Source organism: Plectropomus leopardus, chromosome 10 (genome assembly GCF_026936395.1).
Source record: "Plectropomus leopardus strain MGB_pleo_1.0 chromosome 10, ASM2693639v1, whole genome shotgun sequence".
Taxonomy (NCBI): domain Eukaryota; kingdom Metazoa; phylum Chordata; class Actinopteri; order Perciformes; family Serranidae; genus Plectropomus; species Plectropomus leopardus.
Window position 1 is genome coordinate 9,308,955 of NC_142185.1, and position 13,347 is coordinate 9,322,301.

General features: G+C 39.6%; 1 protein-coding gene across 1 annotated transcript; it reads right to left on the minus strand.

The window, feature by feature from the left end:
• Positions 1 to 5,475: 5,475 nt before the first annotated feature.
• On the minus strand, positions 5,476 to 9,304 carry twist2. Its single transcript, XM_042494948.2, has 2 exons — positions 8,551 to 9,304; positions 5,476 to 6,388 (listed from the first exon to the last, which is right to left on the minus strand). The coding sequence occupies exon 1, from the start codon at positions 9,076 to 9,078 to the stop codon at positions 8,584 to 8,586; it is 495 nt and encodes a 164-aa protein (XP_042350882.1). The 5' UTR covers positions 9,079 to 9,304; the 3' UTR covers positions 5,476 to 6,388; positions 8,551 to 8,583.
• Positions 9,305 to 13,347: the final 4,043 nt, after the last annotated feature.

Sequence of the window (13,347 nt, forward strand, 5' to 3'; positions counted from 1 at the left end):
TCAGTCTGTACCCTGCTTAGCCACCCTGTTGTAAAAGTCCCAGATAATGCCAGTGGAGGAAGACGGGAAGGATGAGGAAGGCTGATTTATCCAGAAATGGAACGGATAACGGAAACAGGGAATGACGTAGTTTACTTAATGTTGTCCACAGCAGTTGGTCTACACTGTGTGTGTGTGTGTGTCAGATGAGACCAGATGGACAAAAGACAATGCCAGAAAAGAAGATGTGCTATAAGGCTCCAAGCCAAGGGCCGAGTTACACACGAGGAATAATGCAGCACAGACACATTCCCATACACGTTCCCCAAAAAACTGGCACAGCTAACGGCTTTGTGTAGTGCAAACTGAATAGTGTTGTTCATTTGTTTTATATTTTTATTTATTATTTACTGATTTTGTTATTGATTAATTTCCAACACAAGCCACAACTAATATCAATCAAACTGCAAATAAACAACAAAAGCCTTTATGGTTAAGACAATTTATTATGGTAGAGGAAAAAAAAAACATTATTTTTCTTACAGTCTGTCTGAATACACCTGCATTCACCCTCTGTTTTAGTGCCTGTCTCTTTAAGCCTCCCTACCCATATACCCCGTCTGCTCTGATTGGTCAGCATTTCCGGGTTCTCAACATCTGCGCTCTTGATGTTTTTGGTTGTCATTGCAGTCAGTGACGGTTATGACAGTGATGATTGTAATCGCACTGCACCGGCAATTCCTACCTTTATATAGTATAGCTGTGACATCACACAGAAGTCCTGACAGCTTGTTTAAAGACATAGTTTGTGAATGCGGCCCGTGTTGTGCATTTCTCTGTATACTGTGTGTGTCGATATTTTAACAGTATTTATATAGCCCCTACACCTGCTCTATAATAAAAAAAAGACTTGGGATCTGACTTTGTACAATATGGGACTTTAGATGTATTCCACAGGCTTTGATCTCTCTGCATATGACAGTGACGGTGGTTCAAAACAAAAACATGTCAGCTTAGGCTGTGTTCACATGGACACAACATAAAGATGAGATAGTTGAGATAGTTTCTCAATATGACACACACACACACACACACACACACATACACATACACATTTTTTTTTAAAAATGTTTTTCTTTCCCCTGAATAGCAACATGTTATCTGCATCACTTATGAAGGAAAAAGTCAGCATCCCACACCCTACACTCCTAGCAGGACTACTTTTACAACTGATTTCCTGTCCAGTTCAACTCCCCCAGCTTCCAGGGTCCACAAGAAACCCCCTGATGAGCCGTGCGATAAAGATTTTGGAGGTGAGATGATGACATCTACAGTAGCATTCAGTCGTTTAATAAGGAAGATTCACAGTGAGCTTCAGGGGAGTGAGAAACAGAGGGGGATTGTAGAATCCTTTCATGACTGAGCAGAAAGGTACGGATGCATATGTGGGAACTCATGGTATCACAGAGATGTCCTCTGAAGGATACTTTAACGGGTATGAGGATGACAACCTCTCCTGTAGTCTGAGAGTCTCTCAGTGTCGCTCGAGGTTGTATAACCACCAAAGGTTAAGAGGAATCTATGCAGACTGAGAGGAGAAGGTTTAGTATTGATTTAAATCCTCAGACCACTTTGGTACATTTTAAAGTTAATATCGATCTCTTCTCTAAAGATTGCTGCTGGATCAGAAAGAATTTAAATATATATAATTGTGTGTGCCCACCCTCTCCAAATAAATACATTTTTAAAAAAGCACTAGACCTGATGCCTGATAATAATGCAGTGGGGCCCTCCTGTGCTGGATCAAAGTCTTAGGGCCCCTGATTAAATGATGGAATGAAGGAAAGGCAGAGTGGAGCTGCAGAAAAAGGCCAGAACCTCAGCTAATTCCTTTTCATCCAGGCAGCCTTGACAGCCGAGGCTCTGCCAGCTTCCTCTGGACTCTCTTTTTCTCCACTGTGTGTCCGCTGAGTGCATGCATCAGGATTGCTCTATTAGTTAAGCTGTCAATATGTCTGCGCACGCCAACGCCAAAGACAACTCTTCTATCTTCACTGCATAAAGCAAATAAAGTGCTTTTCTTTTCTTTTACTTTTATTTTTTATTTTAATTACCTAACAGCCTTTGGGCTTTATGCTGTGCATTCAGCGCCTGTTTCTCTACATTAAACTGCAAAGATGATTTAAAAATACATAATTATCGTCAGCTAAACTTATCAAGTTTAACACAAAGATACAATAATTTGAGAAGATGTGTAGTATTAAAGTTATTTCTAGACCAGTTTTATACCAAATGTTGTTGTTTTCTCAAAGCAAGGTGTTTCTTTGTTAAAAATGTTTTAGAAATAAATAAGCTCTAATAATAATATAATTCAATTTAAGAACAGGTTTCATTATATGCGACTCATTTGCATTAGTGTAGATTTGGGGGGGGGGGGACTCATTATTTAGAACATTTGCATTTGTCTCCCGCAATAAAAGCATTGTGGAAGCAGAGGATTTTTATTTTGAAAAAACAACAACAAAAACAGACATTTACAACAAAAACTAATGAAAAATATTGCACAAATATTCCCCAGAATGCAGGAAATTAGGTGTTTGATGCGCATAATTTTCTGGCGTAAGACCCTAAACCCCGATTCATGCCCCCCCACCACCACCACCACCACTGTTGAAATGACACCTACGCCCCTGCACATTTGATTCATTTTTCCAAATGATCCTCCAGGACACACCATGAGAGAAAGAAAGACAAAGATCAATACTGGAGGTGTTTTTCAAGTGAGTCATGCTTAATGCCATGGTGGCAGCCGAGACAGCTGAGTTTCAGCTTTGCCAAAACACACACACACACACACACACACACACACACACACACACACACACACACACACACAGAGGAAGTTCAGTCATGCCGACATCAGCCTCCAAAGTGGTATAAGGATAACCTTGGGATTTTTTTTTTTTCACTAAACCAGACGAACACAGAATACTGTTTGAGGCACACAGAGTGTAAACCTTTACTTTATTCCCTTTTTACTGCAAATTAAAGTTTTGTAGCTTTTTCCGTCTGATTTTACGGGAAACATCTGGATCTCTTGCACTGCTGGAGCAGTGGCCCCGGGTGATTCTGTGCTGCTCAGCTGTGAGGGCCCGGGATAATGAGCAGGTATCAAACGGGCTCCTATGGATAAGCTGGCCTTGGTAGGAAGGGCTGTCCAACTGCATCTGAGACCACCTTGCCAAACGCCCTGACACATTTTCATAGAATATAACAGAAAGAATTTTTCCTCTTATTACTCTAAGAATGACTAGGATTATTTGATTATGATTATGCAGAAAATATGTGCATAATCCAGCCTTAATGCTTTGTCACCTTGGGGAAGGCTGTGTTGTGAACAAGCATGAATAGAATTAGTCACAGATATCACAGTGTCACACACAGATAAATCAATAAAATTAAACATCATGGCCATAAAATAACAAAGCTGGTTTTCCCTTGTATGTGCCTGCATGTAGGCACCAAGTTAAATTTTTAAAAAAAAAGCAAGGGACTGTGTTGCTCATGATAAAATGAAGTTGTTTAAGCCATTCAGTCTGTTATGCATCCATTGTTTATGTGCCCAGCGATGAAGAGGAAAATCCCTAAACTGGTTTGAACTGCTCTGTAACTGCGATGTGTTTTGGGTAATACAGGCTCTGGGTGAATTTGGAGTTAAGTGTCAATGTTGTATAGTTTTCTTTCACCAAAAAAAAAAAAAAATTTGTGACATAAAATGTGTTTTTTTTGTGAATTTTTTTTTGAATTTTTATTGAAGGCTTGGTTTTACAGCTAGAAATCAGGCACCCTGGACACGATTAAATCACTTAACATTACACAGAAAATGACGAACGGCATGTAGACCCATCATGATTCTTTTAAACTGTCTAATGTGAGTGAAATATTTTGGTCTGACAAGCAATATCGCATTAAGAAAAGAGGTAAATATGTCCACATTCTGATCACATTAAAATCAAGTCAATCTAAAGGACTTTTTTCTGTGCAGATCATCAGACAAACCCACCACTGCAGAGAAGAGAGATTGTCAACATGAACTTCCATACATGCATTCATGTAACACAGAGTGTGTGTTAACTCTCATAATAAGTGGATAGTGTTGGTTTGGTGCATCAGCAGCAGGAGGAGAAAGCCACTGTGCTCGCAGGTGTTTCCCCTTCAAACCGCACTGACCTCGAGAAAATCACACACACTGGCTGTAAAATAAAATTCTCAAAAAGTTCAGGGTTTGCCTGTGGAAAACAATTGTGATTTTATTGCAGCAGCATTTTTGTTATCGCCTGGATACTTTTTATTTTGCAATGCAGTTTTCCACCTGGGACTGATACTCCAAGTGTGAGTATCAGTCCCAGGTGGAGGGAAAGGAAAGAGGTGGACTCTACTGGCTTGTGTCCATCTGACATGTAATAAAGATTTAGTTAAAAAGACAAAGTGATGTTTGTTTTATTGGTTTTAAAATGATAAAGCCATAGGACTCATTCCCCAAAATATAATATGAAAATACACATCAGCATGCATTCAACATACACTATAAAAAGATACTAATTGTATTAACTTAAAAACAAAATCTATCCTCACTGCCTTTAAGTTTTAAATTTAAAAAATACAAGTTGAGGTATTTTTTATGATTCAACTTCTGTTTTCAAATTCAGTCGACTTAAAAATGTAAGTTAGTCCAAACAGAAATGTCTTTTTCCAAAAAGTTTTTTTACAGCGTTTTTTTTTATAGCAAAGATAAATCAGATTTTTTTTTTTTTTTGAATAAAAATCATAATTTACAGTACACAATATTGATGATAGGCTAACTGTCACCCATGAATCATTGTCAAATTAACCCATGATGTATGAATATGTAATTAATTTGTATTTTATGCACCATATAAAGCTATGTTTTTATTTTTGGGCCACCCCACATGTTAATGTAGGCTCAGTTTAATATGTCACCTAAGTCATAACAGGAGTCCCTGCCCCGTCTCTCTTTCATCAGAGAGGTCCTTGGCCTTAAAAACGAGTCCAGCAGCAGAGCCGGAGTCCAAAGTTTAGCTGAAGCAGCAGCAGGGAATCAGCTTTGCCATTTACACCAGTAGCCCTGCGTTAACAATGAGCTCCTTTCAGTGTTTAGATTGCATCTAACCAAGTCTGGGAAAACGAGATGTAAACAATTTGAATGTTTTAAAGAGAGAGCGGGACAGATTCAAAGGCATTTCTTCAGTCGTCTATTTCCTGGCTGTTTTCTTCTCTTTTTTTTTTAGAGCTGCAGGCCGAGCAGAGTTATTTTCCTTATCTGCGGCTGCTGGGGCTCCCTGCTCGTTAAAGAGCCCAAAGGCATCGCCATTTGAAATGATTACTCGTTATTTAAGCGGACAAGCATTTTATATGGCTGAGTTTGAAACTGGCTCGAATTTCCTCCACTGTTAATGAAGCTGTATTTTTTTATGGTTCTTTTTTTTTTTTTTTTTAAGTCGGCGTTTTCTTTTCATAACAAGAGGAGGGGGGAGTTCTCACACCCATCAGTGAAAAAAAGTGTTGTGTTGTTGTTTTTTTCTTCTTTTTTTTTATTCTTCTTGTAATCTAGAAAACACAAGGGGAACCTGAACCAACGAACCACATTAATTAATTTTATTTAATTCATTATTACACGAATGGTTTTTCATTCTCATCTTGTTGTGTGGAAATTCATCTGAAACTTGTGTGATTTTTTCATTTTTTAAAATTTTATCTTTTTTTTTCCAGCCGAACATGCTGTTATGTTAAATCTTAAAAATCTGCAGCTTTTCTTATTTAAAAAAAATAAAATAAAATCAACAATTTTTAGTTCAAAAATATGTGTTTTAATAAATAAGCAAAAACAAAAAAACAAACAAAAAAAAGTACATTGGACGGAGTCTGGACACTAAAGAAAGTCGGTGAAATAAATCCATGCAGCAAAAGACTCTAAATTGCATTGGTCCCTTTTACAGGCTATAGGTACACAGGTATGTACAATATGCATTTTTTATATATATTTATACTTTGGTTTTAAAGTCTTTGAAAAACAAAATATATATCCTTCTTTTTTAAAGGATGGCTTTGGTTGCAGGCCGAGCTATACACATTGCAGGTCTGTCTCCTTTTTCCCCCTCTCTCTCTTCTCTGCCACAAACAGCTCCAGACAGTCAGAGGCAGTGTGATGATGAATCTGCATCCACACACACACACACACACACACACACACACACACACACACACACACACACACACACTCAACACACACTCCCCAAGAGTTTGTGGGTCACATTACGTCTCCCCGCCATGCCTTTGAGGTCGATGGGTTCTTCAATAATCCCTTTGGTCTTTTGTTGAAGTAAACAGTCTGTGATGGAGAGACAGAAATAAAAATCATTATTGACATTTTTTTAAAAGAAGAAAAATAACTGGATGCATTACTGATTTAAGCTTTTTTTCTGTGTGCGTCTATATGTGCTGTTGTTTTAAGCAGGCACTGGCTCGCTTAGCATGTGGGAAGTCATTAATGAATCAATTATTAGCCACTGAGCTGAGTAAAACCATATGGCAACAGCAAAGCGGGAACATTTTGTATTTGAATGAACAGCTGCAGTGGAATACAGGTTTTAAAAAAAAGAAAGCAGTTTCTCTGGCTTTTACTGTGAAACACCTGAGTAAATTCACGCGTTTTCATTCCGCTGTGGATTAGCGGACAGTCCTAAAACAATAAAATCTAACTCCTCGGAGCAACATTAAACCCAAAGTCATTATGGAAATATAGCAGCAAGGTCACGATTTGTAAAGAGTATTTTTACAGGCCCTTTTTTGTGTTTAGTAATAATATTTTGCCCATTTTAATCCAGGTATGCAACAAAACTAAAATATATTTACATGACAGAGTAATTTATGTATTTTGAGACGGAAAAAAAACCCCAACTCCTAAGGTTGTACTTTTTCCGTGCGTTTGTTTTTTTTCTTTTACATTCCACGGAGGTCAATTAAACTCAGGGAGGGAAAAAGCCTTCAAATTTACTGTGTTTACGCAAATTACTGTAATGTAGCTTATGCGTCTCCCTCACGGCACCACGGTTGGTGTATAAGACAACAAAGCCTCGCTGATGGGCGGTCTGCTAACTAAACGACAGGCCCGAGAGAACTAAACAAACTCTGAGTCTAGTTATTTTAACTCGAAATGTTGTTTAGTGTAAAGTCATCTTATTAAAAGTTGCCTTTTACTTTGAAGGAGTATATCAAAACAGGACACGTGGGAGTATTTCCTGCAAATGACAAGATGTTATCATTTGCTCGTGATGTCATAATTTAGTAGATTGTCAGAACTGGTTGATTCTGCTTTAAATTCTATTCCAAAATCGCACGTTTATTTCACTAAAACCACAACTGACTGAGTTTCCTCTCAGCTGTCAGTCTCTGTTGTGATGATGCCTGAGCCGCTCTTTACTTTTGTGTGTGTGTGTTACTGCATCACTGACTCTCACGACACGAGCTGCAAATCTGCAAAATAACGTGACCAAAATCCTGACTGCTCGTTAATGCAGGCCTCTTGTTTTTATTGTCTCGCACTGGCTTGAACTTTCATGTCCAGCCGAGCTGCCCATTCCTGCGGTCTGCGCACAGGAAAGCACTCTATTGTGGATATAAATTACCCGTGGTGGCACTACAGCTGCGTTTTGGTGCGGCCCAGTCCTTTTTTTACCCCACTTATTATGAAATGCAGCTAAGAGGGGCTACAGAGGAGGTTAACTCTGCAAAAAAGTCCTTATTTAATTGCCGAAAATTGCACAAACTTCTCGGTCTTATTCTTCAATTGGCCTGTTATGTAAAAATAATCCAAAACAATTTGTATTAATCCGCCTGCGTCTAATACTTTTCTCAAAAATAAATACAGTGTCCCCTTTTCCACACACTGAACTTCTGCATTATGGTTTGGGAACTTGTGGGAATATATCAACAAAAAAATCTGATGGATCAGTTGTTTGGGGTCTCCCAGGCCCTTTGCGCGCAGCAGCATCCGGATGCAGACGCAGAGTGAGGCGCAGGAAAGATGCTGAGGCCTCGGTGTGAAATGTGTCACTCACATAACAAGCGCGCGCAGCACAGACCTGCTTTTAAACAATTAGGCTACATTTTGGCACCAGCTGATGTTTTGGCAATGATCTCAACTCTTGCACACGTTTTGCTTTGAAATTTGATCGCTTGGGATATATTGTGTGCGTAAAATGCGAATGCAGGCAGTAAATGTCATCCACCAAATCCAAGACACGTGGCTCAATCACCAAAACATAACAAGTCACAATTTTACAATAATAAGGTAGAAAAGATAAAGGATCTTAAAGACTATTTCAGAGTATACAGCATACAGTGCCATATTTTTCAGTGTTTATATCAGTAATTTTGTTATTAAGACCCTTTTTTGTCAAATAATTAATAAAGCAAGTTATCCTTCAAGGTCTTTTACTTCTAGGGCTACAAATAATTTAAAATTTCCTTGCTTGAGTTAGTGTTACCCACCGCTTTGGCATTGTAAGTGAAGGTCTGTGGCTGCTAGTGAGATGCTGACATAGACCAAGCGCCCTCCATCCTCCACACGGAGAACGCGTAACTGAGTCTTTCGTGCGCAACGTAGCTGCAGCTGGACATCTTGTTGTCCATCTCGTCGCTCTGCAGCACCTGACACAGAAAGTCAATGTATCTGGAGGCGAGCTTCAGCGTCTGTATCTTGCTCAATTTGTCCGACGGCAGCGTGGGGATGATTTTGCGTAAAGACGCAAAGGCCTCGTTAAGAGACTGAGTCCGCTGCCGCTCCCGCACGTTGGCCAAGACCCGCTGGTTCTGCAGCTCCTCGTACGACTGGTTGCTACTCGGACTCGGTTTCTTCCCCCGTTTCACCGGCCCCGGGCTGCTGCCGCTGCTGTCTTCGCTCGACTTTTTGCTGTGTCTCCTCTTCCTCGCGAAGCGTTTCTGCTGTCTGTCCAGCTCCTCCTCGCTGGTCACCAGACTATCCACAGGGGAGACCGGAGAACTGGAGCCCTCTTCCATTTCTTTCTTGAAGAAATGCAGGGATAGAGCGGAAAACACGCTGTCCACCTTTGAAGCCGTGGTTACAAGAAAATGTGTAGATATCCGTAAAGATGAGGGGGATTATTTCAAGAGGTCTCGCGCTCTGCGCCTCTCGCTTGAGAAGAGACTGATTTCAAACTGGAGGTTGGCACGCTTCTCCTCACGCAGGAAGTTTTTTCCTAAAAATTTTTTTGGAAACTTTATCCCGGTTTCAGATGCTAAATAGTTTTGAGAGTGGAAGGGGAGGGGTTTTGAGGTTGGAGGGGGAGCTAGTGTGCGTCCCGCTCCGCTAATAAGCAGGAGGGACCAGTCATGGTTTCATGTGTCTGATATGACTCAAACAAGGCACTTATTTACTGTCAGAAGCAACGCGGATCTGTTTGATTGTTCCTATTTGCGCGCGCTCAAACTGCCACTTTTTGTCCTAAAAAAAAAAAGTTGTTTAATTGTAGTTTATTTTTAGCATTTCAGTAACCATGTTATGAATTATGGGTTAAATTACTGAAAAATTCGGATGACACGTTTGATTCGAATTTCCTTAAATTATTTCATTTTATTCATGTAATTATATTTCATTTTTATTTTTTACATGCTGTCAAACAGTTATCTTTTTATGTCTTTTTTTAATTGTATTTACTGAACCACAATTAATCATGTTATGATTTATGGGTTATATTACAAATAATTTGGATGAACCGCTTGTAATGTATTTTCCCAAGAATTGTTTTATTTATTTTATTTATATTTTATGGTAATCTTTAATATATTGTTTAGCTTATGTTTTTTTTATGATATTGTATTTAGAAAAAGTTGCGCTTTAACAATGGGATTCACACTGGATCCAGTGAGGTTATTCTGCCCCAAAATTGAAAGGGTAGCGCATATCATGTCCTCAAGTTAAGATAGACAAAATACTCACATTTAATTCTTTATTTAGCTCACATTGATATTATTCTCTAAAAACAGACATCTAAATATTTCAAAAATAATGAGGGTTGATGGATATTAAAGGAAAACACCAGCCCATGTAGGAGAAATAAATCTGAACTGCACCTAAACATATATATTAATGTTTGTATTTTCGGCCCCCCCTTTTTTTAAAAAAAAATCAAACCATCCATGTACAGTAAATACCATGTTTCCCTCCTCAGTGTGGAATCTGCGCTCTGTGGAGGCCGATTTACGCACAAATTTGCCGGCCTTGACGAAATCTATCCGCTTGATCTTTAATCGAATCAAGTCGGTGCGCTCTCACAGTTCCTATAATGTGGAAGTCAAACAGGAAGGAGGCTTAAACTAACCGAGCAGCTCTCCGGTTTCTGCGGATACCTCCAGTGGACGGTCTCTCCATGCGTTTTGTCAGCGGTCCACCTCTTCATCTGTCATGTCATGTTTTCCCTGCACGCAGCGGCGCACAGGTGGCTCACATTATAGAGCTGAATTTATCCACTGCCAAAATGCAGAGTTTTGTCCACATCAGCTGACTGACCTCGGGAGATTTCTGTGGGTCTATATTGTTGTGGGTTTCCTGGCTGTAGCCAGTGTTCCTTTTCTCCCATGAAAAATGTCATTTCACGAGTCATTTTATGTTTTATCTGAAAACAGAAACAGCCAGAGAGCCAGTGAGTTGAGATGATTTTTCTTGCTTGCAACATGTTCCTTGAGTTAAATATAATTTTCTAGATACCAAAGGGGTGATCTGCTTATTGCGTCTTTATTTATTTATCAGTTTAAAGAAAATTACACTTACCTTACACTATTGAAATGATGCTTTTGGGGCATGAGCGAACGCTGAGGACATGACTTTAACCTTTTTTTGCAGAGTAGGCTACTTTTCTCACCAAAAAAAGCTTACGATTTTCCATGATTTATTAAATTATTAAAGAAGTAGTTCAGGTTGTATGGGGACAATGTATTACATACAGTAGATGTCAGTCTGCATGTTTGGAGAAGTAGACTTGAGTTTGACCTGGAAGCTGAGCAATCGGTGGAGGGATCAGCAACAAAATATATTTTAGCCAACCAAAAAGTCCAGCCTGAAAAATAAAAAAAACTGTATTAAACTGTATTTTGTAAAAACTGTAAAAAAACAAACAAACTGTATTTTCACTGTTTTACTAATGTTAGATGTTGATTTCCAATGAGAAAGCCTCTTCCAAGCCAACTCTCAAACACAGGAGCTGCCTCGAAAAATGATTTTGTTTGTGCAGTTGGGTGATTTGGCATTTAAAAAAAGTGTAATTCAGATTCACCAAAGCAAAACATTAACACAAACTAACTAACTGATCGAGGCAGCAGTAGACCAGCAGCTCCCGTGTTCAGGGAGTTAAATCACGGTGTTTCTCAGTGGAGTTTGGCTTGGAAGAGAGCAATATATATATAACATTATTTAGGTGGCTAAAATATGTTTTGTAGCTGACCCACATCCACAGCAGTAAATTGCCTCCATGTCTACTCCAGTCTGCATCTCCAAAACTGGGGGCGTGGTGACTGACATCTTCTGTATGTAACACACTGACTGTGGATAAGTACCCCTTACAACCCCACATCAAAAAATACAAACTATCCCTGTAAGGAAACAAAGCTTCAGCTGTTAATGAGGGTCGACCATTAATCAAATTGTACTAAATAATTGCCTCTTATTAGGAAGCAATTTTGCACATTTACACACTTTAATTCACCAAGAGTATCTGAAAATAATCACACTGCAGTATCTTGATGTTATGTGTGCTCGGCACATCCGGGGAGACTGGTGGCTGTAAATGGGGCAGAACAGAGTACCTCCTGAAACTTGCACAACTTTGTTTAAACCCACGAGTGCTCGTTTGGTACTTGGACATATCCTGGTTTTCCCTTGAAAGCTCCCCTGGCCTACAGGAGACCCCGGTCTGCTTTGTGTTTTTGGGTTCCACTGGTAATGGTGACTGTCACACTACTTTTACTCTGTGCCAGAGCTCCTCATGCAGAGCCTGGCATGCCTCAGTACAGGTTCAAGTGTGGTTACATTTTGCTGGTTTAGTTCACCGTCTTTATAAAACAGGTAATGTTTCACACATGCAAATATGAAAGTAATGCTCCAATAATAAGCGCAGCGCAGCGCATGAAAAGAGGAACATGCACATGCAGGAGCACACACACACACTTTGCCTGATTATGCCCTCTGACCTCGTGCTCCCAGGCTCAGCTGCAGGAGGCCTCTGTGCCCAGGGGAAAAAGCTCTGACTTGCACAGTGAGTGGCTGATCCTGCACAGCGTCTGTGAGGTAGGCTCTACACATACACAAGAAAAGAAAAAAAAAGCCAGAGGGGCCCCTGGCCAGCACTTTTCCATCCACTGTATATGCTCCGGGCAATGATAAGCGAGCTCAAAGAGGCAAGCAGTGAATGATGAGGATGACAGCTTGTCTCAAACTGATTAGAATTCATTCCTGATGATCATATTTCACTGTAAAACATAATGTGAAAAACTGTGAGGAAACTTAAAGGGACAATTCACCCCGAAATTGAAAATACATATCCCTCTTACCTGAAGTGCTGTTTATTTACCCAGATTGTTGTGGTGTGAGTTGCTAGGTATTGGATATATCGGTTGTTAAGGTGTCTGCCTTCTCTCCAATATAATGGAACTAGATGGCACTCGGCTTATGGTGCTCAAAGTGCCAAAAACTTGCATTTGAAAAACTCAACAGCAATGACTCTTTCCAGAAATCACGACCGGGTTACTCACGATTATCCACAGACCTTGGAAAGAACCCTGACGAAGACCAAGTGTCGGATCCAATCAGTGTTTTTATACAAATAGCCATGTTCTAAATAAAGGCTTTTTAAGTCAGCTGCTTTTGTCCCTGCTCCATGGATGAGTGCCTGAAGACTGTTTTTTTCTATAAATTTGAGCCTTTGAAGTTTAATTGATTAAATATTAAAATTTTATCCTGAACTGATCATTTATTGCACTTCCTAAAAATCTTTTAAAACTTTTAAAAATTGAAATACAGGCTGTAATCTCCATAGAGGGTTAATCTGCTCTGTTATCCTCTGTGGATTTCAGTAAGTGATTCATGTATATCTCACTCAATGCTCACTGGAGAAGAGGGGAATTCTTGGTTGCTGTGGTTTTCGCAAAAAAAAAAAAACAAACCCTGAGAGAGATGAAGGGGGTAAGAGATGGAGAGGCAAAATGAAGTGAGAGACAGAGGGGAGAGAGAGGGATGACCTGCGTCTCAGATCAAAGATGAGCTCAGGCCGTAAT

Bases quoted from the DNA above. Each gene is read 5' to 3' on its own strand.
- twist2 (XM_042494948.2), bottom strand. From the start codon at position 9,078: ATGGAAGAGGGCTCCAGTTCTCCGGTCTCCCCTGTGGATAGTCTGGTG.